Source organism: Mycetomoellerius zeteki, unplaced genomic scaffold, assembly GCF_001594055.1.
Source record: "Mycetomoellerius zeteki isolate Tzet28-1 unplaced genomic scaffold, Tzet1.0 scaffold149, whole genome shotgun sequence".
NCBI lineage: Eukaryota > Metazoa > Arthropoda > Insecta > Hymenoptera > Formicidae > Mycetomoellerius > Mycetomoellerius zeteki.
The window spans coordinates 340,334-367,875 of record NW_017256436.1 but is presented as its reverse complement, the minus strand read 5'-3'; the positions used below and the strand labels follow the sequence as shown (position 1 = coordinate 367,875).

The window sequence follows — 27,542 nt, the reverse complement described above, 5'->3', positions numbered from 1 at the left end:
TCCAGTCTCTCGCAATCTATTAAATGTCAACATAAACACTCTTCGGTTTGGCACTCTTCTGTTTGGAAATCGTCGTGCATATTCTCGCACCGCCTTTAAAGCATTACCGTTGCAGAAACCGTATACAAAAACCATATCAGCATATTCACTATTAGAATACGTACGCGGCATATTGCAAAAGACAAAATTCATCTACTGTTAAAGGCTTTCAAAGAGCGACTGACAAATTCATAACAGAAAGTGGAAAATGTAATCAAATATGTCGGTGCTAGATATGGCAAGAAATGTAAACATTTTTTTTCGATTTCTCTGAAACGGAGCAAAAACGAGCATATGTCTATAGGACTTTTTTTCTTAGTTTTTTACTCCTCTACACGCTCCCGAAGTTTTGCCATTTAATTTGGAAACACCCTGTATATGTGGAATAAGTGATATAAATAAAAATGTTTTAAATAGAAAAGTAATAATACTTTTTTTATTTTATTAAAATAATAACAGCTTTTTTATTTTAATGTCTAAAATAATAAAGAAATGTAATATTACTTTTGTTTTTTTGTAAAAGGTACAGAAGTTAGTTAATGTTTAGCAGTTATATTTAAAAGTATAGTATGGCAATCATGTATTACGTAAATATTGTAAATATTGGATTTAACAATCCAATATTTAACAGCAGAGAAAATTAGTGTACGTGACTGGAAAAAAGGTTGTAAAATGCGACTAGGATTATAAAGATTAAATTAGCGGTGGCCAAAGAACCATTCGAGCTGCACTCCTCGACGTTATCAAGAAGCTCTTTATAGGCAACCACTGTCGTCTTCGTCGACGATGTAGAAACCAAGCCGGCCGAGGAATCTTTGAAGAGAAGATCTTTTTCCCCGTTGAATGGTCCGTAAATATGAATTGATCTTCGAGCGTTTACACGATATCCTAGCCAGTCTTCCAGCTTTAATAAAGCTAGAATAGTATTCGTCCTAGAGATTTCATTATCATCTTTCTTATCACCAACAACCTAAGAACATTACAGTTTATTCGATTTGTGCAAAAAAATATTGTTATTAATGCATATACTATTTGCATATAATATTTTTGATATCTCAAACTGATATTTTTGTTTTTGTCCTATATTAATATATTTTTTATTAATTTTGTATCTCTACATATATCTTTCGTATTCAATTAACGATAAAATTATACATATATAATAATTATTAAATCAATAATACTAAGAATTTTTAACAGAGATATTTGATTTCTCGATTTTTACATTAAAAATTGATTAAATAATATAAATTTTATAAAAAGTTACATAATTTTCTTTCATTAGATTTTTTAAATATTATATAAATGATCTTCAAAAAAATTATTTACCTCGCTATCAATTGTTACCGATAATGCACAATTTTCGTCAACATTAAATCCTGATTGTTCGGCCAAACTTCCATTTTTGCACAGAATACGGTATGTGTTTAATTCGGTAACGTTGTCTATGTAATAATAATTTAATAATTATTGATTATTAAATGAAAATTTTAAGAATAATGCATAGCATCGTTTAAATTTAGTAAAAATGTTTTCTATAATTACGAATGAAAAACTGCAAAAATAAGTATTACAAAATTAAATTTGAAGAAAACTATTTGCATTAATATTAAAAAAATTGATGTATTAAAAGCATTCTGTAAAATGATCTTTGAAATTAAAAGAATCGGTTATAAATGTTTTCTTAAGCTTCAATATATTTATAATAATACTATATTGCTTTTTATTACTGGGAATATTTGTCGTCTCAATAAATGCTATGTCGCCAGCTTCATCAGTTAGGCATCGTAAGGCTCCTTCGTCACGGTAATAACGATTAGTTTGATTCACTGCACAGGACGGATTATTTTGATTTTTACAAGCCGAGCAAAGTTTAGACGCTACGTCCGAAGGGATGGCAGTGCTCGAGTGGTCGGAATCTTCTATTCCAGGGGCACAAGCACCCGAAAACAGTTCGGACACCAATAATGAATAGTCACAGGATTTAGATGAGATGATATTGCTTCTTCTAGCAGCATTGATGAAACTCAACCAACTAAGTCCGCCGTATTCAGGGAAACATGCCTTTTTGCCATTTAAATCTTGGAAGTTCTTTATGAGATAATTATCATCTTTAGGCTCACGTATCACAGCGAGTGTCACACTATTCTTAGTCACTTCAGTTTCGCTGTACAGAATCGTTGACAAATTATAAACTCTGCAAGCAAATTAAAGAAACGTCAAGTAATGCCATAATTTCACGTACATATATATTCTTTTTCCCCAAAATTTCGTTGATACTTTAAATTTTCCGCTTACTTTCGTGCCAGGTAACCATAGTTGGAATCAATGACGATTATATCTGTTCGATTTTCTTTTATATCGTGGAAACATTGAAATGTGGAATTTGACATGATACAAGAAATGCTCGGTGCCACACCGAGAGCTTTCGCTGCTTTCGCCACCCACTTACACTTATTAGTCTCCGAATCGCCAATCGTGCACCAACGAATGTACTTGCCGCAGGTTTTAATATTTTCAACATCGATTTCTCTTCCCTGCAAGTAATTAGCTATAGTCGTTTTTACCATATCTACACCTTTGTTATCCTCTTGTATAATTCGGCTTAAACTAATTTTCCAGTTTTCTTTCGGATTATGTATCCAGTCCAATAACTGTGGCTTAAGAGAGTCTGCGACTTCTCTGAAAAAAGCGAATAATAATCAAGACACATTACAGGCGGATTATTTCAAAAAGAGACCTTGTGTGGTTTTCAGAATATATTTTCGAAAAATGTGAAAGAAAAGCTTTTTCTCATTTATCTTCACTACTATTCGCTTACTTTCTAGCTGCGACGACGCTCCACGGTTGTTGGAGCCACGTGCAAGCATATGAAGTGGATAAAGGAAGAATATTGCCATCTGGACATAAAAACTGGTACGATTCATTTCCCTGGAACATACAAAAAATAATTAATATAATACCATATAATAAATCAATATAAATAATTAATAATTGCTATACATGATGTTTCTATGAATTGCAATTGTAACTGTTGTTTTAAATAAAAATGAAACATCCTACTTACTTTGAGATAATCCTGAACGTATTGAAGTGCTACGTATGCCACTTTACCACGACCTTGAGTTAGACATTGCAAAGCTCCGAAATGTCCGTGGTTTTCCTTACTATTATAACTACAAGCCGTCGTGTTGTCACAAAGAGCACATAATTCTGGATATTTCTTCTCTGAGAAATATTATATTATTATTAATTATATATCTTTTAGAAACAGTGCAATTTTTATTCTTGAACTTGTGAAATCTTCAAAATAACTTTAAGTTGTTTTTTTTTTTTTTAAGTAGAGGTTTATAACAGGTAATTGATAGAATTGCATGTGATATAAAAAAATAAGTTTATTTTAACATAAAGAATTTTACTTAGTTCTTGATCGATGGACTTATCAGAAGCCCATTCGCCTGGTCTACAAGCTTTTCCAAAGAAATTCTTGAGATTTATGACCTCATTTTCAATAACGGTTACATTATCTCGGCACTGCAGAGGATTCACTGACAATGTGTTTTCAAAATACTTGAGAATATAATCACTCAGCTTTTGAGAGTGACTAAAACCAGGATGGCAAAATCCATTATCTTTCAAATGTTCAAGACGTTGGCGAGGAGTTCGCTGTATGAACGTTTTATTTATGGGGATCACTGCTACCATTTGGAATTCAAACTCATCTGTGGAAATTAAATTATGTTTATATATTTATTTTTATTGTTATACATACCTATAACCAAAGAATTTAAGAAAATATTGTGTTTATTTTAATATTTATTTTAACATTAAATTTAATACTTATTTAATACTCAATAACAAAATATCATTTTTAAGAACGATTTAGAACTTAGTGATTTTTAATTAATTTGGTTTTTAATTAATTTCAGAGAAGACTGTTAATGATAATTCATAGTTCCAAGAAAGTTATACTTTAAAAACATTTAAGCAATACGTTTTAATTAATTTATTATTAGTATTTTGTGTGTGTTTGACTCTAAATTATTAATTTTTAACTTGATAAAACTTCGTGTATTAATCTTTGATAATTTCATATTTATTACTAATCCTGATTTTTTTATTCATTATAAATCAAATTCAATTTTCAATCATATGTCTAATTGGCGTTACAATAAGTACTAATTTCATCGTATACATTTTTTTTAAAGTTTTCTACTACCTAATTGTTTGTTCCTATGCTTCAGTTGAATAATAGGTTCGATGTCAGATGGATAAAATTGATTTATTAACAACAATTCTTCTGCATTGAAAACACCAAAATCGGCTTCGCCTTCAGCTAAGCGAATAGCGCACTCGGAGCTGTCCGACACGCTCAAACACGACACTACAGAATTTCCTCGTTGCACAGCGTAGCACGAACTATTGCTCACCACATCACTGGGTGCGCAAAATTTGTCTGAAAAATTGTGAATCGATCGATATATAAACTCAGTTATCAGATTGATTAATACTTTGACGCTCTAGAAATGTCCGTTTATATATTAAAAGAAAAAAAGAAGAGAGAGAAAAATAATTTAATTAGATATAAATATATAATTTAATTAAATAATTTATGAAGATTAATAAGAATGAAATGATTGTCAAAATACTCTTTACTTTCTAATCTTTTTTATTCTAAATACTGAATACATTTTTATCAATAATTTTATTAAGTTTAGTTCAAGCTCTCTTTAATCGAGGTAATTCCTAAAGTGTTATCATAATCTTGATGTTTGATTTTATATGTTTGCACTGCATCAAAGTCTAATTTTGTCCATTTATGTATCAGGAGTCACAAAAACTTAATAAGATTTCCGAGAAGATTTATATGTTATGAAAAGATGATAGGATGACAATATATTTATAATATAAAATAATATTTTACATTGGTAAGATGTTACGTTAATTGCAATCAAATAATTTGATCATTCTCAAGATATCTGTTTATTTGATCCTTGATAATAATACAAAAAATAAGCGTTATCATAAATTGCTGAACTTCTCAAAAGTAAAGTTGAATGTTAATACATTTTAGTTAGATGAAAATGTCCGTTAATACAATAATATAAATTTTTCTCTTTCTAATATAAAGATTGAAAAATTCTTCTTTAGGACTGCGTTTAGAAACTTCACCCAGATCATGTTTAACATTCAATAAGCGGTAAAGACAAAATAAACTTGAATAGATGAACGTATTTCAGAATTTGTTCAGAATCACTGTTTGTTTATTAAAATTTGCATTTAAATATGAATTATTATACAAAATACCAAAAATTTATTACAACTTTTGTATAAATGGATGGTTTTATTAAAATATAATAAATAGATAATTTTTTTATATAAAATAAATTCACTTACATTTGATCTCTTGCGCACGTGCAGCTGCAACGAGCAAAATTACCCAAACGAGATTCCTCATTGCTGATCTGGAGACAATATCCAGCGAGAGTTTAATACGAACTGGAGCGATTGAATCGTTGGAGCGATTAAGTGTTTTTCAACATGGACAGCAAAGAGGAACTAGGTGTGCCTCTTCTCACGAACCGAACGATAAGAAACCTCCGATAGCGAACGCACACGCCCTATGCAGTATACATACATACGTCGATATATTATCATTATTTCTGTAACCATGTTGTCCTAGCCTTTGAGGATCAGATCATTGGTGCAAATCATCGATTGTGGAAACAGCGCGGCATTTATCACAAGTCTACTTCAAATGGTTTGTAGGAATATTAAATAACGTCACCAATGAAATTCTACATATAATTGTGAAATCTATACATAATTTTATAATAAGTACAACATAAATGTATTAATACGTTATGATATATGTGTAATTAAATATATAATTGTAACATAAACATGAATAAATTAAATAAATTTTGAGTTCGGACTCTTACGTTATATTAAACGTTATTTAAGAGATAGTTACGTAGATGCATATATTATATATACGTGATTGAAATTATTGCTCTGTTTGTTTTTATGATCAATTTTTAGGATCTATTATCATGGTTTACATTTTCGGAAGTTGTCTTTAATATTCTTTAATTACATCATGACGAATAATGTTGAGTCGTCAATGACGAGTATATTCCAAGATAAGCAATGTATTACTCGCTTATCAGATGATAGATTTCCGCGAAAGTATCAGCCAACTGATGACTAAACATCAATGATGAATATCAATTCCCTTAGATTTCCAATACAAAAAATACAAGTATATATTGTTAAAAATACAAGTATATATTGAGTCTGTAGTCTTAAGATTTACTTGTTCTGAGAAGTATAATCTGTAGCCAACAATTGTTGGTACTGGTAAACGAATTTTTAACAGCCAAGTAGATATTGTAGGACTTTATTTGATCAATAAATAAAAGATGGTCATCAAAATCTGAGATATACACAACAACGATAACAAAATTTTGAAGGATTTAGAGCGTTAATTAAATTTACAATTTCTAAGATTTATTTAGAATATTAAAAAAAGTCATATTTAAAATAAATTATAAGCTTATTCTATTCTAATTTCGAATCCTTCTATCGATTTACTTTACTTTTATCATTCGAGAATAAAGATAAAGAAAATAACGTAATCATATTTTCGTACATTAGAAACATAAAACAGCATAATGCTTTATTGCAGCTTGCACTTTTTTGTCTTTGGTAATAGTGAAACAGCATTCATACGGTATTCTATTGTGTCCAAACGAACAAAATATGCAATTTTTCATGCTGCTATGAAAATTATGCACGTACGAGTGTCAGAATAATTTGTCAGATAATTACGAGTATATATTAAACCGAAGGCTATGTATTTTCGCTTAAGTCCGTATTGAGAAGAGCAATCTTAATTTTTAGAAATAGTGATTACTCTTTAGGGATGATCGCATTAATTACAACGATTCTCGGTACGTTTGCACATAATAAAGTGCATGCATAATAAAGGACCGTAATGGTTGCGTATTATATTGAGGATATTTAATCTCGTATTAAAGAGTACATTGATATTGTGAACGTATGGTGCGTGGTGATGTAATCGTGACGGAGTCATTAATATACGCGAGTTTGCAGGATTTAGTAGGATACACGTTACCGCAGAAGAGAATAGCCAAGTGTATTCATCATTGACATTTATTTGCGTGGACGGCACCGTAATGCCATTAGCGAATGTTTGCGATGGTATCCCTCATTGTCCGGACTCGTCGGACGAAGTCGGAACACTTTGCCGTCATGTTGTGTAAGAAGATATTTTCCGTTAACTTTCCCTATTAGTCACTAAACCAGAAGTATCGCAAAAAAAACCGGATATTTTCCAACTAAAGATAAAACAGTTAAAGTACTGATAAGACTTTTTTTTACTTTACTATGCCTATCTCTATCATATTCGAGAAAGGTCTTAAACACATTTTACGTATTTGACTTTTTGTTACAACGTTGTGGCATTTTTTTGACTAAAATACTTTTAATATCTCAGAAAAAATGCATTTGCGGATTTAAATGTGCATTTCCGCTTCCACTCATGTGCGCCAGCATGCATGAATCACGTTTATGTTATCAGTGTATTCTGTTAATTGAAAAAAATTTCAGATAACATGTACGTTGCAGACGACTTTTAGATATTTTTTAAACATAAGACACCTAAGAAACATCTTTCAGATATCTTAAGCAACATAAATGTTATCTGGGAATGCAATTAATAGAATATGCTGTAATAATTTGAGAACAATAATATATATGCAATAATTTGAACAATCGTTATGAAATGTTAAATATTATTAAATCTTTTTTGCAGGTGTCCCACTTATATGTACAGATGCAATTACGGTGCCTGCGTGAGTCGTACGGTGCGATGCAACGGTCTGGTGGATTGTATGGACGCTAGCGATGAAATCGCTTGTGACCGAGGCGTTAATGATATTTGTTCCGACAGAGATTTCCAATGTTCTACTGTTTATCAAGAGTGCGTACCTTTCGTCGAGGTGTGCAATGGTCTGTAATTATCACATTAATTTAATCACATTAATTGTTAAGTTGTTCTGATATAAAATTATGCAATATAATGTAATATTTTACTTTTTGTACTTGAAAATTTTATCTTTATGTTCTCCCTGCTTTCTATCAGGCTACAAAGATTGTTCGGACGGGAGCGATGAGAATGCGACAATTTGTCGCGAATATACATGTCCCGAGCATACGTTCCGTTGTTCGTACGGAGGTTGCGTTCACCAGGAAGTGGTTTGCGACGGCGTGAAGGATTGTGTCGACGGCACCGACGAAGACTCGAGCATGTGCGCGACTGTCAATTGTGAGGGTCACGAATGTTTGCAATACGAATGCCGGTTGGTTAATTGATTTATTTCTTGTTGATTAAAAAATTAAAATTCGGATAGTTTATTTCCTATTTTTGCAGAGATCAAGAATTCACATGCGAGAATAGACGGCAGTGTCTACCGATGACTAAAGTGTGCGATGGTACTCGACACTGCGCAGACGCGTCTGATGAAAGTGCAAAACTGTGCGAAGCACATGAGTACGTATATTAAGAATAACTCGAGACCTGGATTGAATAATTTCTCTGTAATTTAATTTTATGATTAAAAGATTTTATATTAATTCTAAGAGATTAATTATTTTATTAAAAATTGATTTTTTTAAGTGAATATTCGTTATTTTATTCAAATAACGAGAATTTCTCTGCAAAGTATCTATTTCCAATATTTCCAGAATATGAAAACTATAATACTTTTCGTATCGACTGCATATTAATTAATAGAGGTCATTAATAACTAGAAAGGTCCTTTCAGAACCACACAAAAAAATTTGTGTCAAGTAATTCTAATCAAAGTAGATTTTCAGTCACAAGAAAACAATAATCATTGAAATAAATACGAAAAAATCAGGCCATAGGAGTCACACGCAAGTTATTAGTAAAGCGGAATTATTCACAGACAATTTTAACCTAGAACGTTTCGACTCTCGGTTTGAGTCATCTTCAGCTAATCATAGTTAAAAATTATTTAAACTAAAACGATTTCACGCATTGCAACAGTATAACATCGCCAACATCTGAAGCCCATCGGACAATGTTCAACAATTCAATAATCATTGAATTTTTGTCCTAAAAACAATTAAAATAAAGGGCATTTACCACGAGCGCTCGATGTCTAATGACGAATCTTCTTCCAAAGTCAATACTTAAAAATACATTCAATTATAATTTCTAACATAATCATCAACTATACATAGACGTTTCGACCTCATATCGGGCCATCATCAGTATATAACTAAAATTAACATACAATCCTATATGAGAGTACACAAAGAAAATTGGAAACAGTAACATGTCACCCACTGATGAGATTAAATACTCTAAGTTCTACTTATACACAGAATCTAGAAATTATGTGTGCAAGTACAACAATTAGATAACATCGGTTAACATGAAAAATTGTATGTGAAAAGGAAAAAAAAACAACGGATTATATGAACATGTAAAGAAAAGAAGATACTCGACATTTAATTGTAATAGGATTGTATGTTAATTTTAATTAACTGATTAATATACTGATGATGGCCCGATATGAGGTCGAAACGTCTATGTATAGTTGATGATTATGTTAGAAATTATAATTGAATGTATTTTTAAGTATTGACTTCGGAAGAAGATTCGCCATTAGATATCGAGCGCTCGTGGTAAATGTCCTTTATTTTAATTGTTTTTAAAAATTTGACCACGTATTGACAATTAATGTTTTGTCCTAAAATTCAAAATAATTTTAAAACTTAATGTAATAGATCAATTTAGCTCGTGGCATTGCTTTTTATGACCGAAAATCTATAAGAAATACCTGAGTTACTTGACACAATTTTTTTGTGCTCTTTAGTAGTCGTTATTTTTTATCTACAGATGTTCTGAAAATTGGTTTCGTTGCGCTTATGGCGGATGCATTCGGCCGGAGTTGAAGTGTAATTCTCAACTTAATTGTCACGACTGGAGCGACGAGGATGAGTCGTTGTGCGGGATAACGCTGCCCGAAGGTGCCTGTCGATTGCCCGCCGCAAAAGCGGGGACCCATTACAGCGTGAGCGGATGCTCCAGATGTCGACCGGGAGAAGTCGCTCCCGAGCTCACTCGTCTTGATTATGTCTGCGACGTCGAAGGCTCCTTGCAAGGTGCCAGTGAAATTTACTGTCAAAATAACCGATGGTTTCCCAATGTTCCGAGTTGTACCTTCAGTAAGTAACGTTCATTCTGCGATCGGAACGAGATTTGTCTTTTTATCTATCATATAAATTATTTTTTTACGATCGATCGCGCATATAATATATTCTAGAGAATGAGACGGAAGGAATAACGTGTCCAGCGCCGTCTGAGGCGCATGATGCGATTAGACGATGCGAGGCCATGTGGGGTCCTCACAAAGGGTGGCTGTCTTGTGATCGGGCCCTCCCGGTCGGCACGAGAGTTTTTCTTGAATGTCCAGCATTTTATGAGCGTCACAAAGGATCTTCCAGTGCCATGTGTCTTCACGACGGCACGTGGAGCCAATCACTTTTGAGTTGTGCTCCTATCTGTGGGATGAGAGACTCCACAGGTTTGGACAGGTTGCTTACTTTCAATGAATTAATATTAACACTAATTAAATATGTGTAATCATTTATAAATATTTTTTTTATAGCAAGTATTATATTTTTAAAATTAATAAACCATTGTTCAACGTTTTTGTTAAAATTGTTGTATTTAGAGCAAATGCACAAGTATTTTTAGAGGTAGTCTATAATGAAGATAGTAAGCCATAAGCTGTAAAAAATTGGTCAATCATAGTCCATTATTTTTTCAACATTCAATTGTGATTAGTTAGTTTCTTACGGCTTACGAGTTACTATTTTTATTATAGTCGGCTCTTTTGGAGTTATTAATGTGTCCTCTATTTTTAATCGTTATAATGTAAATAATTTTCTTATCAATATATAATATAAAATATAATATAATATAAATATAATATAATATTATATGCATTTTATGAAACACGCGGTAATCTAAACTTTTAAATTTGCAATTTAAGAAATGTTAATATTTTTAGCGGCAGCACTGATTGTAAAGGGTTGGAGCGTTGAGAGGGAAGAGACACTACCGTGGCAAGCTACTCTTTTCTCGCACGAGGATGGTCAGTGGAGATTCTTTTGCGGCGGCACGTTGATAGCAGAACACGTTGTGTTAACTGCTGGTCACTGCGTTTGGAAGACTGCTGCAGATACGATACGTGTCGCTTTCGGAATTCTTTCGAGTGACTTAAATCAAATAGGAGAAAACGCGCAAGTAATCGACGTGGAAAGCATTGAGCTGCAGAACGCGTATCAAGATCACGAGAGTAACTATGGCTCGGACATTGCGTTGCTGATTTTGAAAAAAGCTGTGATTATTAACACAGTTGTCGGACCAGCTTGCGTTCCTTGGGATTCCGACGCGATATTATTGGAATATCAGCGAAACAGTGGGCTTGGATTAGTTGCCGGTAAGTTTAAATTTTACATTAAAAATTTAAAATTAGAGAGTAAAGATATTGAAAAAATTAAATATTTTTGATTAAAAATATCGCTCATAATTTTTTTATTTAATATATTCAATAAATTATTTATGTACAAATTATTCACGTAACGCATTTCTTTTAAAAGAATAGTAATTAATTCTATAAGTTTAAAGCTCACTAATTAAAGATAAAAAGATCTATGTTGCTAACTGTGATTGGCAACAATTAATAAATGGATTTTTTAAACAGTTCCTGGAACTTGAGACATTTTTCAGGCATGGGGCTAACGGAGAACGACACATTTAGTTCAGTCTTGAGGGTAACTACAGTGAAAATCATTTCCGACGACGAGTGTCGTAAAAATCAAAATAGGGATTTTCGAAAATATTTGACTTACACTTCCTTTTGCGCCGGATGGGCGAATGGTACTGGAGTATGCAATGGAGACAGCGGTGGAGGTTTGGTGCTTCAGCGACCGAATTCCAGTGTCTGGGAAATTCACGGAGTCGTTTCTGTGAGCCCACGGAAACTGGGTACTAGCGTATGTGATCCAAACTTCTATACTGTTTTCACAAAGGTATAATAATATAAATGTACTTACAAATGATGAATATGTTAAGTCCCATCTGTAATATATAATTTGGTTATCTGCAAGTAATCCTTGTAAAATCTGCAATGCATTTTATTATATCTTCTATAATATTTTTCACGCACAATAAGTATATTAATTATTAATTATATTAATTTAACATTTATTACATTAATAAATTATGTTATTTATAATATTAATAATTTACATAATTTATATAATTTAAATTATTATAATTTACATAATTTATAATTTAAATTATTATTAGATTATATATTATTTTGTTTAATGTTGCTATAAAGGTTTCTATGTACGTCAATTGGATTCATGAAATTATTGCGAGCATATCTACAACCGGCTTATCTGATTTTGATCAACAACCAAACAGAGATAACATTATTATTTAAGCGATCATAAACTAAATTGATTTCAATTATAATACATATTTAAATAAAATTAAGTTATAAATGTTTGTTATATAATATATAACATATCTTAAAGTATACATACTACAAATACTGTATATGTATGCGTAGGCGTTAATTTAAAAAATTAGATTACTTATAAATCATTGATATCAGCACATCGTTTATTCATTAAATTATCACATCGAAAAATTAAATGCCGTTTCTATTAGTATTATCCACATGGTGGAAAGAATTCAGGTGTATTATGTTTAAATGTTTGGATAGAGAGTTAAAATTCCAAATTAATTTTGTTTATCATAGGATACTAAATATCTAACATAAAGATTGTAATTTTATTTCATCAAAAATATTAATTTAAATTATTTTATCAGTATTACTTTGTGCCAAACTTTTGCATTTCGAGAAGAGAGAGAGAGAGAGAGAGAGAGAGTAGAGAGAGAGAGAGAGAGAGAGAGGAATAACATTACGTTATTTTAAATAAATAAATTGAGAAAATTTAAAATGAAAAAGTAAAATGTTCGAATAAATTTATATTATAAAGAATTAAATATTTCATTTAGAATATAATCTTGATACGTATTTGTGGCGTACAATGCACTTTTGTTTACGTAAGATCGCCGACCTGTGCCGCGATGAGATTACTGTACGTGTTATCATTCACACTATGCTCAAACAAGAAGTTAGTATGTATAACGCTCAGGGTTTTTATTTTTCGAAATACGATTGCTAATAATTCAGTTCGCATGTATAATTAACTTTTGAGATTAATCATATGTAAGCATATCGTGGCAACAACAATGACGTATTGAAGCAAACATCTCGCACTACTTATATTTATTTGAAATAGAATGCGTACGCAACAGAATATAAAAATTACAAATTACTATTTTATTGCGATCAGTATCATCTTTTTAACTTGGTGCTTAGAATTCAACAAATCTCGCATTAGATTGTGAATTTGAATATAATTTATCTACTACTTTTTCCGGATTAAAAATGCGCAGAACCGTACGAAATTTATATCGAGAGACATCTATTTATCGAAAAAGTCGGAATAGATTCCGATCGGAATTATTCAACTATTTTCTATGTTTCTATTGTGTTTTCTAGGGAAAACGGAATAATTCCGATCGCGCGGAATTCATTTCGATATGTTCCATGATAGGTACCCTGATTTCCTTCCACCATATGTATCCTTTTTTTATTTCTTTTCCTCGAAAACAAAAGAATATTTTCTCTCGAACAGCAGAAATGAATAGCATGAATATTGACAATATGTCAAATCAGTAATATAAAATTTATAATTTTGAAAATATTAATTAAAGACGTGCATGTTTAAATAATTGATTTACCTGATCGGTGAACATCTTTTTAGTATAAGTATTACAATTCCGTGTTTTAAATCAATATGATGAATCTTTCAACGACTACCGTAAGTATAATAAAATTAAAACGAACAATATGTTTTAGCTAGATATACTAAAACATACAAAATAGAAAAATACGGATTTATAAACACGATCAACTTTAATATAAATTAGTTTTTTTAAGAAAAAATAAAATACCTTTTAAAAATTGATAAACTTTAATGTATTCGTACAATATTTCTATCTAATGCCATTTTCTGAAAATATTATTATATTATGTTTTAATTTGTATGTTAATATTACATCACAAAGTCGACTATTTCGATGCAAAAGGGACAGAAAATACAGATAGTACCCACTATAGATGAGTCAGCAACAGGTATAAGATACAATGACGTATACATCTCACCGAGTCATATAAAATTCAACGAAACCTTCGAAGGAATTACGCATCGACAGCGTATTACTATCAAGAATGTCGGGTATAAACCAGCGGTTATCAGAATCTGCCCGCTAAATTCTATAGTAAATATGCTTAATATGCGTTATAGTAAGTCATAATTAAGAATTTTAAGAAGTAAGAGAAATTCTCAATGATTATCATTTCTCGAAAGGCTTTTCAAGTAAAAACTTTGAAAAGTGGAATACGGGTGAGTCCTGGATTAAGTATAACAACATACGTGACTTACACGTTCAAAAGAACGTCTATATCGCGTGCAATAATTCCGATCGAGATCAATGGAAAGATTTTCGATTATCACGTGATATCTACCTTAGCCACCGAATATATCAGCATTGAACCGAAGTCAGTTGACTTTGGCACTATCGACATTGGCTATTCATCCGGTTTAAAAATAGTAACAATCCGTAACGAAGGAAACAAAAGTACCAGGTATTTGTGATATTTATAGAATTTTTTTGGACGTTAGAAATAAAACTGCATTAAAAAAAGGTAATATACACTTTTTTATTTTTATTAGAAAAATATTTTCATGCTGAGATTTCGGTTTTAACTTCTTTATTGTATAAAAAACATAATAATTTTATAATTTTAGATTATGAAAATAATTTTTATATAAATTTCTACATAAAATATGGATTAACTCTAATAAGATTTTTCGTGTAATTTATATTTTACTTAAATGAGAAATAAGCTTAAATATAAAATAAAGAAAGTTTGATATAAGATAAATCGATAAAAATTTTAAATTATCCAGATTCTTGATCGATCTCGGGCGAAATGACCTAGACTTAATGATAAAACCTCTTCGTGGAAGAATCAAACCACAAAAAGAAGTAATACTTCAAATTAAATTAATGGGCATAAACAAAGGCATCTTTTATAGCGAATTTTGGTAAGATATATTTTGCTATTCGTCATCGTAATTTTCGTCGTAAGAAAGATTCGTATAAACTTTTCCATTAGGATTAAGTCTACTCCAAATATACGCGTTCCCATCAAAGTGCGTGTAATCGTGCCAAAATTGGTAGTTTATCATTCGAATACGACTGGAGATTTTACCCTCATCGATTTTCCACCTACGGTAGAAAATACTTGTAGGTACGACACTTTTGTCCTGCGTAATCTTTCGTCTCGAGCATCCAGTTATGTTGTCCTTGGTGAAATTGGTAACGAAGTAAAATGTATTCCGGTACGAAACAATTGTTACAAAAAAATTAGAAATTTTAGCCAGTAGCGGATTATCGAAAGCAATGTTTAGAAGTTTAAGATGTAAAATAATGTTGGCACTCTACTTAAAATATTTGTGTTTAAAATTTATAGAAGATTATTTAAGTAGAAATGATAATAAATTTAATAAATTTGAGCAATTAAAATTATTATAAGAGTTCCTATTTAGAATTATTAAACATTTTGTTACAATATTAACAGATAAAAGAAACATATTGAACACAGGAAATTAAAGCTAGCGTAATTAAATTGGAATCTTTGAAATATATGTAAATCTTATATGATTAATTAATTTATACTCCGCCACTGACTTATGTTCTCAATCAATCTGACATAATGAGTAAGTTTTACTGAAATTATTTTTATAGGATATCGATCGCAAGCAACATCCGACTTATAGTATCTTTGAAATTCATCCCTTTGAAGGGCGAATAGATCCGTTTCAAGGTATCATCTTTGAAGTAAAGTAAGTCTAATTATCTCATTGTTGTATATTGAATAAAAGCTATAAAAGGAATAAATATTCCACACATACATTAAAAATAATATCTATATTAATATATAATTCTAGATTTTCACCAATAAATGTATTATCGCAACGGAGAAAAGAACAAGAGCGAAAACAGTGGAGAAAATGTGAAAATAAATATCCAAATCAGAAGAATACAGATTTCATGCAATTTATTAGAATAGTCAGGGTACATTGTATCGAATCGGAAAATATTACCAGTGTGTCTCTTTTAGTTTATTTTGCATCGAAGTCAACTGAACAAATCTTTATTTAAATAATGTTTCTACAGGGATTGATCCTATAAAAGATATTTCAATGGATAATTCATCATCACAAAAAATTTACATACGTGAGTAATTTTTTTATACAATTTAACATCTTATAAAGTTTTATTAATATAGCTCCATATGTTCATTTTATACATAAATAACATCTTTAGATCATATTTCTTGGACTTTTTGAATAACTTCTCAGATAATTATGTAATAAAACTAGTAATCAATTATTTTGTTATACATTTTAACAGAAGAATCAACGATGGAAATTTCATCCGTGTTAATGCCCTACACATTAAGTACTGAGTCAGAAATCTATGACATAGTAAAGCTTTGTCTTTATGGTGAAGTGGAAGCGATACAAGTACATTTTGAACCTGATATTCTCTATTTTGGAGACCTAATTGTAGGTCAGATATCGAAGCGCGTGCTTCGTTTGACAAATCCTTCTGCCGTTGTACCGATATATCTAGAATGTGCGCCGAATGCAGCTATACGCTGCTATCCGAAGTGGATGAAACTCATGCCAAAAATGTCGATCGAAGTTCTTGTTAAAATTTGCGGCAAAGAAAGCAGTAATTATTACTGCTTTTCTATTTTGTTAACATGTTGACTCATTTGTGTCCTCGAATCTCGATGAGTTGATCGAGCAAGACTCTAACTTATGAATTTATTTTTACAGTTGAACCTTCCTTCAAATTGTTCTTCAATGTCGCAGCAGATTCTCACGATTCGACTGCATCAGGACGATGTTTCTGTAGAATAAAAGTTGGAAGTTACTTTATCGTATGCACGGTGAATATTATTTTCAAGTCCAAAAAGGGACTTCTAAGTAAGCCTATGTTAAATAATTCAATCAATCAAAATTTGAATTCTCCAATATTTTTAAAATTAAATCGCTTTTTTAATAAAGGTAAAAGAAGTTTGCCAACAAAAATAGTAGACGACGACGAGGAAATTACGAAACGCCTTCTAAGTTTACCCAAATGGAAGCTGTTATATAAAGACTATTCGCAAATGTGTAAATTTACAGGAAACGTAAAATCTCCGCTCAAGAAATCGATTTTCGCAACCAAGACAGCTGTACTGATACCTTTATCGCCTTTACAAATATATAAAGTCCACATTTATCCAACCACTTTCGTCTTTGGAATGGTAAGTAATCCAAAATTTAATATAGAGACTCATAAAATTGATCAGATGTTTTAAAAATCACTAAAAAATTGCTTGGACACTTATTATTTTAGAAAGAGGTCTTACTTTTTTGCTAGAGATAATGTATAAGTCATAAACACTTATTTTTAATGTCTGCTTTCTCTCTCTCTCTTTCTCTCTTTTTCATTTATTCTTTCTTATTACATAAAAAGTTTTCGTAAAGACTTTCATATAAAATTTAAAAGAGTATAATCGATTTCGTGAATTATGAACGAACAAGAGTAATGATTCTAATAGAAGCTCGTTAAATTATTTTAATCATGGACATTGAGTGATTGGGGTAGGTAGCATCGAATAGTTTCAACTATCGTCGTTTGGTTGCAAAGAATACGAACGACATTCCAGTGATGATACAATTAGTAGCTATGTCAACCAAGAGTATCTACTTTCCGGAAGGTGATTCAATGATTTTACAACCAGGCTCGATGATGACAAAGTTAGTCGAGTATTTTGCGGACGAAGTTTGCGGCAAGTTTAATGGAAATATCAATTATGTGATTAATCATAATCACTCTTTCGAGCTCAATATTACTGCTTGCATTGTTCGCAAACAATTGTGTATCGATAAAAGAGAGATTGAATTTGGGAAAGAATGGTCGAGAGGAGAAGTTTATCAACCAATAGCTTCTATTATTCAAATTATAAATAAATTGAACGCGAAAATACGCTTCAGGTAAAATGTATTTCTTTTTGCGTGTAAACAACAATAATTTAAATGATATTTAACAAAAAAATTGTTTCAAAATAATTGAAAGAATTATTATATAAAAAGTTACTGATAATTAACAAGAACAAATATTTGAGAAAGTAAAATAGCAGTTTATTAAAGTGTAGAGTAAATAAATAGCTATAGATTTCTTAGATAGATTGTTGGTTTAATAGTAATGTATGGAGTTTATACATACGATATGACATTTCCCTGAATAAATATCTCAATAATAATGGGAGATTTTTAAGATGTTTAACTCTAAAGAATAATTTAATCGTTTTTAAGTGCTTATATATAATAAATCTTGTAGAATAATTCGAATAGTTAAAATGCAATGTAAAATGACAAATTGTCAGGTGGGAAGTATCAGCGATGTCTGGATTCTATATAGAACCGAAATCGGGTTCCGTGCGGGGTAACGCTACTTTATACGCTTACGTGTATTACGAATACGATAACATGAAGGATAATTACGCTCAAGCGATAATGATGTGCGAGAGTGGAAGTCGTGTGTGTCTGCAACTTAACGCACCGCGATTTGTGCCGAAGGTTGAATTCGTGAATGGTAACGCGAATCTCGGGCAAATATCCCTCAATCTGCCAACAAAAGTGACCGCAGTTCTCCAAAATTTTGAATTTAACGAGGTGACATACGAGGTAGATAGTGCTTCATTGATACGCGGTTGCAACGTTAATCCACTGCGAGGGAAAATATCTCCGCGCGGTATCGCAATTCTTGAGGTAAGCTATCTATCAATCGTAATAATATTTCGTAATATACAAACAATATTCATTACCGCTTGTTAGGTATACCTTACATTCGACGTTTGCTGTCGCTTTACTACCGTAATTGCCGTTACGATTCAAGGGTGCCTACAGTTACTGTATAGGATAAATGGCAATGTGTCATTTCCGCGATTGAAACTTGTGCCTCAACGAATAGACATAAGACGCCTTAGCATCGATGCTTTTCAAACTCACCAGATAACAGCCATGAACGTTGGGACAACGTTATTGAAACTCCAGGTTTTGTTGGAAGAGTATCCCGAGTTTCGCGTCTCTCTGTCGGCAAATGACCAGAGTTCGGAAATAGGTATGGATTCGGCAATATAAAAATAATGAAATAAAAAAGTATCTTCTATAAACGATTAGAAATGATGAGAGATGGTAAAAAATAGGAAATAGTTAAGCGGATTCGAAATATCCTAAAATGAAGCAAAGAATATCTCCAACGAAAGAATAACAATTACATCCAATTAGAATTTTTTTACAATTAGCCCTAATCTATTATACAATAGGTATAGTAAGATTTTATAGCTTTTTGCTTAAAGCTCTGAGCTGTGACGTTAATTGGCTTTAACTTTTAAATTTTACAATTAAAATCTGATCAGCCTGTTTAAAGCTTAAGGATTACGGCAACATCAGAAAATTTTTATTGAAAACGTCACAATTTAAAGTTTAAAGCAAAAAGCTAAAGAATTCCTAAGACTATAACTGTAGATCGCGGCTTAAGAAACACAGATTTATAACTTTAATAACTTGAATAGTAACTCGAAAAATTATGAATTTTATTTAATAAATTGGATAATTTAACTGCGATTTATATATTTAATAAACAAAAAGGTACGAAAGGGATATCCATCATCCCAGGTACAAGTCAAAACTTCTATTTGCACTTTCTACCAGTCGATTTGGCCAGTTACGCTTTCTATCTGCCGATTGTGATAAATGAGCTGCTTGGTCCAGTATCGATGTTAAATCCCAAGAGCATTCGCCCAGCAGAATTTTTGAAATCGCATGAGGCTTATTATATGCATTTATCGGGTTTTGCCATGACGACGTTACCTGATAAACTGCCAACTGTATCTATCGATTGTACCGTGGCTGGCCGCGTTATTTTCTTCAGCAAACTTTTGTTTCGATTCAACGCTTTGACTAACGAAGTAAGATTTTACATCGATGAAATAAAAAAAGAGTACAAAAAATAGAAACACAAATAGTAGTATAAAAAGATTCATGTAGAAATGTACTAAAAAAACATGCAGAAAAAATTTCTATGTAACGAGATAAAATATTTTTATTTTTGTACATAGATAGTAAAAATTTTATATTAAGCTATTTTATGTTACACGATTAAAAATTTCTACATCTAATTAAGGCATTTCAAGTTCATCTTTTTACTTTTAGGTATCTGAAGAGTTGTTTATAGAGAATCGAGTGACGGTGAGGGAAATAGTAATGTCGATAAATATCGAGGAATTTAACAAAGTTGATTGCCCGTTCACCATAAAATGGTCTCACGGTGCAGAGATCAGAAGAACAACAGATGCGATCGAGTGTACCTTACATCCTGGCGGTAACGTTTCCTTTATTCTCGAGTTCAAGCCGAGAAAACGCGGCAGTTTTAGTGCAGAGGCACCAATATACATTCGCGGTGAACTCGACGACGGTGTCTTCAATAAATTACGTCTCGACGGCGAGTTTCCCACCAGTTCGATCGACGTTGAGCCAACGGAGATATATTTTACGCCTGTTCCTCTCGACACGGCGATAGAGGAAAAGTTTAGGATCCGAGCAAAGCACTTTGATAACACGGCATTTATACGGTTGAACTTTTTGAGGACGCCGCGATGCAGCGGCGATTACAAAAACGAGTTGTTGCGCGTTGACTTTCCAAACGGTAACGTCGTCTCTCCTCAATCGTGAGTTGGAGTATTTTTTCTTGTTATTTATATCATTAAAAATATTAATAAATGATTATAATTTAATAATATTTAGAAAATATTAGCATATCACTGTAAAAAATAAAATGTTAATTTTAACTTAAAGACATTTAGTGCACTTTCTGAGACATACAAAAATGTTAATTTTAACATTTTTGCATGTCTCAGAAAGTCCACTAAATGTCTTTAAGTTAAAATTAACATTTTATTTTTTACAGTGTAGAATTACTTTTTTCTATTTATCAATTAACAAAAAGCAACATTCTATACGTAAACATATTTAAAATTATTTTTTGTTTGTAAGGTATGTGGAACTGGAAGCAAGAGTAACGTTTAAGAGCGATCAACCAGTATCGCTTTGCTTAACAATTGAATTTTCGGACGATAATCAACTTGCTGTGTGTTTTTTAACGGTATATGCAACAGCGGATAATAATTTGTTAACGACGTACATGTATTCTATAAAATCCCGCTTTGATAAGACATATGCCAAATATTTAGAAAAACATATCTCAAATCCATCAATATCATCGCAGAGCCTAACAAAGAACGGTGACATTGAACAAATTCCTGATATCCGTAGAGTATGTTTTTATTTTTTTACTTTTCGATTTGTCGTATAAAATATTTCAGAATAGGAAATGATTATTGATATAATTTCATTAAATTCAGATTTTTAAATAAATGAATAAAATTCAATTGTCAATTCTGTCATAAATTAATAAAAATAGGTAAAACCTGTTTTGTGTGGCATTGAAAATTTAATTTATCAAAACATATATCAATCCTATTCTAATTTTTATTCTTCAGAATTGAGGGATATAATTATAGCTTTGTTTAAAATCAGTTACTGTATATTTAACTTATATGTGTATATTTAATATATAATTTAAATTTATTTAAATCTCTAGAGCGAAATATTTGAATCGAAACTCAGTATTATGTCGAAATTATATTGGGACAAAAAAATGAATGATAGCGAAGTAGATATATATAACAAGAATACGCAAGTGAATGGAAAACGAATGCTGGATAAACGAATACCGATTCACAAGAGATCTTCTGCGTTTTCTGTTGCTTTTGGAGCGAGGAATCACAGATACTCTGAAAGATTATTGCTTTCTAGCTGTCCCGCCAACGATCGAAAGGAGTAAGTTTGAAAAAAATAAGAAATCACCATTATTTATTAAAAAACTTAAAACGAGTGGAATTAAAGCTAAATTGAAACAGAATTGAAGATAAATTTATATATGAGAATAGAAGAGTTTAAAATGATTTTAAATTGTTTTTCCTTAAATTTAAATTTAACATAAAGCAGATCCTTTTACTTTAATGAAAATTAAGGTAATTAGTTGATAATTAATTTTAGCACACAAACGATTATTATGAAAAAAATATAAGTTTATACAATAAAATATAATGATTTTACTGTTTAACTTAGAATCAGAGAATTTTTTGTATCCTTTCTAATTTTAAGGATTTTTTTAATATTTAGAAACCATCAACTTAACAGTTAATTAAAATTATGTAGAAGTGAATAATTTATTGTACAAATATTATAAGATGTAACGCACTTGTGTTACAAATATTTGCATGTATTTATTTTTGCCAGTGATTGCGAGAAACATGTGGAGAAAATAATAACGATTATGGAAGAATGGATGTATTCGGGCCCATTGAAATTTCGTTTTTATCCAAACATTTCTTATGGCATTACGGCAGCTTTTTCGTATTTCCGTATAAAGAAACGATCTTACGTGGGAAATTCTAAACAGGAAAGTGGTGCAATTATGCTGTCATTTATCAATATCCTCGAATCAATCGTAGGACCAAACATTCATACTTACTTGGGAGAATTGTAATATTGTAATACTCATGCATTTATACATATGTGCTTCTTTTCAAGTACATTACTGTTTTTTCATTCAAGATCAAAGCAACTGTTACCTGAAAATGACATCGAAAGAATAAATTATGTTCTTCAGTTGTATAACAAGATACTGGACTTTCTTCTGTCTCAAGGAGCATATTTAGTTCACGTTTCGTCACAATTTCTCCTAAATTATGATGATTATCTAATTAGCATTGACATCGTACAGAGCAATGTTAGTTATAAGTTACGAGTTATAATTTATTTTTTTTAGAATGATAATAAAAAATTTAGAGGAACCATAATATTTTTGTACATATAGAAAAAAAAGTTTTTAGCTAAACTACAACTCCATAAAGATCTATATATTGGTTAATTTTTATATTAGGTACAGACACGAAGAAAAAATTTAAATACAAGTTGTGTATCATGTGAACGGTTGTCGCGACAATTATTCGAATTGCGAAATAAACAATATTGGTTGGATGTGACTTTGCAAACGTATAAATGTCTCGTGCTCCATGGAATACACGAGTATAAATACTGGATGTCGCCGCGTCCTTCGAGGAGATCCACAGAGTATCGGGAATCGATAGTATCGTCTACATCGAGGTTCGTTATTGCGTTACGTAATTTTACAATTGCATCTCTAATTGGATATACCTTTCTCAGCTTGCCGAGGCAATATGAACTTCACAAGAGAGCCATTGAGAGTATTGCAAATTCGCCAAGCGGCGAACTCGCTTCCGATGACCGTTGTTCTGAAGAAAAGTTTTTGCTAGCTTGGCTACGATACCATTACGAACAACAACGCGTACGAGATTGGATGACCGATCGTCTTGTAATTTTGAATCCGCAAGAAAAACAGGATGTGGCCGAATATCGAGCGATTCAAAATTTTCATCATGATTTATCTGACAGCCTTGTACTAATTGCGGTTACCGCAGCCTATTGCCCCTTTCTCATCGACGAGTGCTTTAGCAATTTGTACATTTGTGCGAGAAACAAACAAGAGGTAATTATTAAGCATTTGACTTTAGCTAAAAAAAAAAATCGTATATTAGATTATACATTGAAAATTGAAACGATATCAAAATTGTGTGCGTTAAAATTCGAGTTTCAATTAGGGCAATGTGAATTAATATAAGATTGTTGTTATACAAGCATAAAATATTAATATTTTATATGAGTCATAGGATGAGATCTTTTGTCTAACAATATATGTTTGTGAATTTTATTATTCGGCATTAAAATGTAGTCTTATGCCAAATCTATATAAATATCAAGGCAGTTTTGTATTTCTTGTTAGTATATATAGGATAATACCGTTAATGAATACAAAATAATTTTGAACTGAATACAGTAAATAGTTATTATTGGAAGACAGATTTAACAAACATTACTAATTTTTATAAGCATATATTTTTTTCTATAAATTTATGCAAATTATTATAATTGTAGAAAAAGATGTAGTGAGAAAAACACGATATTAATTGACATTCTCAATGACTTAATAATCTTTGAGCCTTTAATGTTATTTTCAATCTTTTATCATTGTACAATCCTATTTATTGCGAACAATGCAAACTACATAATTTTCGTAATATCGTCTAGATGCTGCATAACGCTATTTGCCTGGTCACTGCTTGGAGGAAAATACGACTTGGCTTCATTATTACGCCGATGCAACTGGTTAATCCGAATCAAGTGCAAATATTAATGCTGATCGTCCATCTTTTCCAAGTTTTACCGACGTACGTCCCTTGTGCCAAGGTTTGTAAAAAAAAAATCATAGTATCACGCTTTATAATACTTATTTTTTCTTTCTCATTACATTATAATATTTTATAATATTTTTACTTTTTAAATGAAAACTTTAATCCAAAAACACATCTCATATATTAGATAGGTACGTGTCCCCTATAGCAAAGGGTCACACTCATGTTACAATAGAGTCGCAATAATCAGGAAGAAAATATGTCACTGTAAAATTGTCATAACAAAATAACACATGTTATAAAGACATTCTCACATCACCATGTTATTGCTGTGACATCACATATTTGTGATAAAGCGGACATTCGCACGTCACCATGTCGTAACCATAATTGTTGTGATGTAACTATGACGTTTTTTGCTATGGGGGAGGGGGTATAACATCCCAAGTAGAACATGAAGTCATAATTATGTATAATGGTATCACAGAACGTCATCATTTGACCTAAAAAATGACTTATAAGTGACGAATGAGGTCATGATGATGTCTTCATGACTTCTGTGTTCTACTTGGAATATTACTTCACTTTTACAGATCAAATTTAACTGTCCACTATCCCAAATCGTTACGAAGCAAATAAGTATTTCAAATCCGACGAATAATATTGTAAATTACTTATTGTTGCTCGTAAACGATGTCAATCACTTTTTTACTATCCTGAAGCCCGTGTCGATCTTACGTTTAAACGCGCACGGTAGCGGCCAAGTACAAATACAGTTTCATGCTAAGAAAATACAGAAAAATAGAGGTAAAACATAAACTTATTTTAAATTATCTTTGCTTATCCGGATTATGTAGGATATTTTATTTAATTTGACAAAATGATTTGAAGTATCTCTGTTACTTTTGATATTTAAATCAAATAAAATTTATGCAAATTGTTTAAAATAAGATCTTTCTTACGTGTCATATCGATTTTTTTAATTCATCAATAGCATATTTGGTGTTTTGCGGACGGACTATTGGACCACATTTTGGAAGAAATCAGACTATCATCTTGGAGGGTCGTATCGATAATCTTGGAATTGCGAGCAAATATACTATACGCAGCAAACTGTACCAGGTTGTTGAGACAAATCTGAAAATTAATATACCCTATCAAAATGCAGCAGAATATGATATATGGATGACGGATGAACGGCCGAGTCACCCTTGTAAGAAAAAATATAATCTTTTTTGTCATTGAAGGCTTTTACGGCTGACTATCGTAAAAAAAAGACGTGGAAAATTTATCAAAGGTTTTCTACACTGAAAAAAATGCAAATTTTACATGGAAATTACATGCATTTTTTTCAGTGTAGTATAAATATCTATCAAAAGCTACTTTTTTAAATTTAAACTCGTGAAACATTTAATGTGCTAAACTATTTGTTTGCTTTATTTAAAAAAAAAAAAAACGCTATATATTAGCAATAATATTCGGATTATTCCTAAAAAAAAGTTCATTATTTTTAATTTTATAGTAAATTATACATGCGCAGATATTTATACATACGACATAATCGTAACTCGAATATTTTTAGCGACTCTAAAAATGACACGATGGAGCGAATTGCGAGCAAGAAAAATACCAAGAAGACTTTTCTTGAATCAAGAATCAATAGTCGTCGCCGAGGGTGCATCAGAGGCACATTTATCAATCAGTGTGGCGTGCATCGCACCTAAGCAACGAACATTTTGGTTGATTTTCCAAGCGAAAACGGGTGACTTTATTATTCAAGTAAGCACTTGATAAGTACGAGGAATTGTTTTACGGCACACTATACGAAGTTGTCTATAAATGACGCAAAATATGGAGAAAATGTATTTAGACTCTGAGAAAATGGCATTGATATATCTTATAAAATTAGACATTTCTTATTTATCGAAACAGATAAATTCGGTTTGGCAAACGTCAGTCAATGATCGTATAGTTGTTCAGTGGACAGCTCAAGGAGAATGCGTTTGCTCAAATCAACGAAGCGGCGTAAGAGACACTTGTCCGTTTAATGTTAGCGTACCTATACCATCTTGTAACGTTCAGCTTCGGAGATGTGTAACTGAAATGTTTAAAAAAACTCTCGAACCGCGGGAACGTCTATTCTGGTCCAAATACTCGAGTATGTCAGATTACATTTACATAACATCGAAAAATATTATAATATAACATCCAAATATATATAACATCTAAAAATCTTGTTTACCGAATCTTATTAATCTTATTAATCTATTTATAACTCTTTAATATATTTATTTTGCAGGACAAATAATTGTCATTTATTTCTTGTTTTTTTTCTCAGATTTTATTTGTTGCTTTTAGATACCTATATCGAGCTACGATTAATAAAGTGGTTGATGGGAAGTGACATTGATTCTGCAGCTCTGGAATTTGTGCATGTTTTTAACACCACAGTGACATATAAAGTTACGATTTCGGATAAATCAAGTCCTCTTATTCTACCAGAATGTTTCACTATACAAGGCAAGTAAGATTCAGGACATAAATTTATTTACTATTTACATAGAATAATTCATTTGAAAGGGCACTCTCTCTCTGAAAAAGAATTTATTTTCACTATTTCCTTCGAAAATACAGAAATATTATTAGCTATTATTTTAACCATAAACTCTTTAGATAATTTAGAATTAATATTTATGTAATTAAAATGTTCTCAACACTTTTTGAATTATAAATGATTAAAAGAGAGAATTCAAGAATTAAATTTTAGAAATGCAAGAAAATAGGATATAATTTTATTTTTCATTTAATTAAGAAGCATTTTTCTCGTATCTC

The 27,542-nt window shown here is 31.2% G+C and overlaps 2 protein-coding genes across 2 annotated transcripts; one reads left to right on the top strand and one right to left on the bottom strand.

The window, feature by feature from the left end:
- Nucleotides 1-569: 569 nt before the first annotated feature.
- LOC108720356 (transferrin-like) lies at nt 570-5,645 on the bottom strand. Its single transcript, XM_018444326.1, has 9 exons — nt 5,437-5,645; nt 4,259-4,495; nt 3,459-3,761; nt 3,107-3,267; nt 2,861-2,970; nt 2,338-2,721; nt 1,770-2,236; nt 1,369-1,484; nt 570-1,009 (listed from the first exon to the last, which is right to left on the bottom strand). Exons 1-9 carry the CDS (start codon nt 5,495-5,497, stop codon nt 680-682), a joined length of 2,169 nt encoding a protein of 722 aa, XP_018299828.1. The 5' UTR covers nt 5,498-5,645; the 3' UTR covers nt 570-679.
- A 1,280-nt stretch (nt 5,646-6,925) lies between these two features.
- Nucleotides 6,926-27,238, top strand: LOC108720357 (uncharacterized). Its single transcript, XM_018444327.1, has 23 exons — nt 6,926-6,992; nt 7,156-7,321; nt 7,877-8,073; nt 8,207-8,423; nt 8,495-8,614; nt 9,992-10,320; nt 10,419-10,679; nt 11,169-11,600; nt 11,891-12,192; nt 14,614-14,891; nt 15,217-15,354; nt 15,426-15,651; nt 16,058-16,155; nt 16,261-16,418; nt 16,730-17,050; nt 17,158-17,307; nt 17,389-17,630; nt 17,975-18,363; nt 18,756-19,140; nt 19,207-19,492; nt 20,023-20,342; nt 26,643-26,868; nt 27,069-27,238. The coding sequence occupies exons 1-23, from the start codon at nt 6,965-6,967 to the stop codon at nt 27,236-27,238; spliced, it is 5,439 nt and encodes a 1,812-aa protein (XP_018299829.1). The 5' UTR covers nt 6,926-6,964.
- The last annotated feature ends 304 nt before the right edge of the window (nt 27,239-27,542 follow it).

Excerpts from the sequence above, each read along its gene's own strand:
- LOC108720356 (XM_018444326.1), bottom strand. The coding sequence starts at position 5,497 with ATGAGGAATCTCGTTTGGGTAATTTTGCTCGTTGCAGCTGCACGTGCG. Across the intron at positions 3,762-4,258 it reads GCATAGGAACAAACAATTAG|ATGAGTTTGAATTCCAAATG; the intron begins GTAGTAGAAAAC and ends TAATTTCCACAG. Across the intron at positions 2,971-3,106 it reads ACGTTCAGGATTATCTCAAA|GGAAATGAATCGTACCAGTT; the intron begins GTAAGTAGGATG and ends TGTATGTTCCAG.
- LOC108720357 (XM_018444327.1), top strand. The coding sequence starts at position 6,965 with ATGATCGCATTAATTACAACGATTCTCG. Across the intron at positions 17,308-17,388 it reads GTCCAAAAAGGGACTTCTAA|GTAAAAGAAGTTTGCCAACA; the intron begins GTAAGCCTATGT and ends TTTTTAATAAAG. Across the intron at positions 26,869-27,068 it reads ATTCTGGTCCAAATACTCGA|ATACCTATATCGAGCTACGA; the intron begins GTATGTCAGATT and ends TGTTGCTTTTAG.